Source organism: Coregonus clupeaformis, unplaced genomic scaffold (assembly GCF_020615455.1).
Source record: "Coregonus clupeaformis isolate EN_2021a unplaced genomic scaffold, ASM2061545v1 scaf0860, whole genome shotgun sequence".
NCBI lineage: Eukaryota > Metazoa > Chordata > Actinopteri > Salmoniformes > Salmonidae > Coregonus > Coregonus clupeaformis.
This window is the reverse complement of record NW_025534314.1, coordinates 53,883-56,364: the sequence shown is the minus strand read 5'-3', so window position 1 is coordinate 56,364 and position 2,482 is coordinate 53,883. Positions and strand designations below refer to the sequence as shown.

At 49.4% G+C, this 2,482-nt stretch overlaps 1 protein-coding gene across 1 annotated transcript; it reads left to right on the top strand.

Annotated features, from left to right (window-relative positions):
* The first annotated feature begins 563 nt into the window (after nt 1-563).
* Nucleotides 564-2,128, top strand: LOC123485806 (post-GPI attachment to proteins factor 6-like). The gene is made up of 4 exons (XM_045216934.1): nt 564-820; nt 1,017-1,200; nt 1,682-1,886; nt 1,952-2,128. Exons 1-4 carry the CDS (start codon nt 757-759, stop codon nt 2,078-2,080), a joined length of 582 nt encoding a protein of 193 aa, XP_045072869.1. The 5' UTR covers nt 564-756; the 3' UTR covers nt 2,081-2,128.
* The last annotated feature ends 354 nt before the right edge of the window (nt 2,129-2,482 follow it).

The window sequence follows — 2,482 nt, the reverse complement described above, 5'->3', positions numbered from 1 at the left end:
GGAAAGCAGCTTGAAGCTGCCCTCAACAGGAAAGTAGCTCTGTGTCCCCTCACTCTACAGTTATAATACAAGCCTACTGCTAATGTGAGTTTACGCAGTTCCAACAAAAGGATGGCAGCCTGCCCAATCCTGCTATATTGCACGTAACCAGAACATTATTTCATGCAAAACATTAATTTGTGATCAAGGCTGCTCCCTTTGGATTATGTTGGAACTGCACAGTGTGCACAGCATGACAAACTCACATTAGTTAGCGGTAATGTGACCAACATCAACATGAGGCTTTAAAAAAAAAATGCCAATCAAATATTGTGCATGGTTTATGAAAACATTGCAACAAAATAATGATACCAATACTTTTCAAAAACGTTTCTTCATGGAAAATGACCATTAGTTATGCACTTGTAATTTGTATTGCTAGTAGATTTGTATTATTAACAGTAGCTACGCAATTACCTAACACCATATTCCATTGGTTTACTGACCACAACCCATTTAATTAATATTAAGAAGTGTTATGATTGTACATTTTATAATATTGTTTTATTTAGCTTTTGTCAGAGAGGAAGAGGCGATGCCATCTATGTTGTTGTTGATTTGGAACAGAAACCTCCCCTGGACTTCCTGGAACCGCGCAGGGCTTTGTGGGGCTTGTTTACTTTCCAACCAAGAGACGCCGGTCAACTCGGGAGCTGCTAGCCCGATATGAGATGTGATGCTTTGGAGGAAAATAAACGCGTTTTGTGAAAAAACAAAATGGAAATTCACATACTGCCAAGTTTGCTGGTGTTGTCTTTCATAGCTACCGCTTTCGGCGATGGTAAGTCACGACAACATATCCCCGAGCTAGCTAACGTCGCTCGGTTAGCTAACGTTAGCTTAGCCAGTTGTGTTGTTAGGAAGCTAGCCAGTGTGAGCTGTGCGTCCCCCGCGGACGGTGGTCTCAGAGCCGCGTAACTATCACGTCTCAGCGTCTGTGGACTATGATTTACGCGTTAATATGTGTGTCCCTCCAGGTGGTGAGCTGACGTTAGTTCAGGAGTTGTCTTCCAAGCCGGCCCAGAAGCTGTCTAGATACGGTTGGTATGGCAACATCAGGCTGACCATGTTCCATATCCCGGACGACACCGTCGCCGCCCGCTGGCTGTTCACTGTAACCAGGGGCAGCGGTTTCCACTGTGGAACACACAACGTCACCATGTAAGTCTATGACAATAATGCTTCCTTTCTGTTGTTTGCAATGTTGAGTGGACAATCAGGCACTAAAGCTCAGTGCTGCTCATTGCTCAACGATGACAACTCTGTGAACTTGGTCTAGAGATGTGGCTAGTGGCAGTAATAGAATCAGCAGTTCTGTTATTACCTCTCTCTGTCTTTGGGGGCAACACATCACAGCCTGTCTCTACCTGCAATAACATGTTTCTACTCAGTGTTCTCTATCTAACCCTCCACCTCTCCATCCCTCTCTTCCTCCTCCCTCCCTCCCTCCCTCCCTCATCTATCCCTCCCTCCCTCTTATATCCCTCCCTCCTTCCTCATCTATCCCTCCCTCCCTCCCTCCATCCCTCTTCTCTCCCTCCCTCCTCCTCCTCCCTCCCTCCCTCCCTCCCTCCTCCCTCCCTCCCTCTCTCCCCTCCCTCCCTCCCCCCCTCCCCCCTCCCTCCCTCCCTCCTCCCTCCAGTTCCATGAGTTGGGGAGCTCCTCCAGTCATCGACCCAGTAGGACGGGTGTTTCCTAACAACACGGTGACAACATCAGTCCTCTCACTCATCCTTTCTGTGACATCATCACAAAGCAACATGACCTTTAACCTCTCTAACCCCGCCCCCGGAGACTGGTACCTGGCGGCTCACCTGCCCCAAGACGATGGACGCATCGAACACAAGGTGAGGAGTTTGTGTGTGCGTGTGTGTGTGTGTGTGTGTTTATAATGTGTGTGTATTGTGTGTAGGGCTTCCCGTCCTGCTCCTACTACTTCCAGCCCCAGCTGTCAGTCAGGAGAGCAGTGGACACACCCATCCTGCAGGCCACGCCCCTAACCCAGACCGCCTCCCCCGACAGACCAGCACTACTCAAGTAAGGAGCTAACCAAGCTAGTGGACAGAGAGAGGTCTGGGTTAACCCTAACCCTAACCCTAACCCACCAAGCTAGTGGACAGAGAGAGGTCTGGGTTAACCCTAACCCTAACCCTAACCCTAACCCACCAAGCTAGTGGTCAGAGAGAGGTCTGGGTTAACCCTAACCCTAACCCTAACCCTAACCCACCAAGCTAGTGGTCAGAGAGAGGTCTGGGTTAACCCTAACCCTAACCCTAACCCACCAAGCTAGTGGACAGAGAGAGGTCTGGGTTAACCCTAACCCTAACCCACCAAGCTAGTGGACAGAGAGAGGTCTGGGTTAACCCTAACCCTAACCCACCAAGCTAGTGGACAGAGAGAGGTCTGGGTTAACCCTAACCCTAACCCTAACCCACCAAGCTAG

What these genes read in the sequence shown, in the direction of transcription:
- LOC123485806 (XM_045216934.1), top strand. Translation starts at nt 757, where the DNA reads ATGGAAATTCACATACTGCCAAGTTTGCTGGTGTTGTCTTTCATAGCT. An exon ending in AGCTACCGCTTTCGGCGATG is followed by an intron (nt 821 to 1,016) that starts GTAAGTCACGAC and finishes GTGTCCCTCCAG; the next exon opens with GTGGTGAGCTGACGTTAGTT. An exon ending in ATGGACGCATCGAACACAAG is followed by an intron (nt 1,887 to 1,951) that starts GTGAGGAGTTTG and finishes TATTGTGTGTAG; the next exon opens with GGCTTCCCGTCCTGCTCCTA.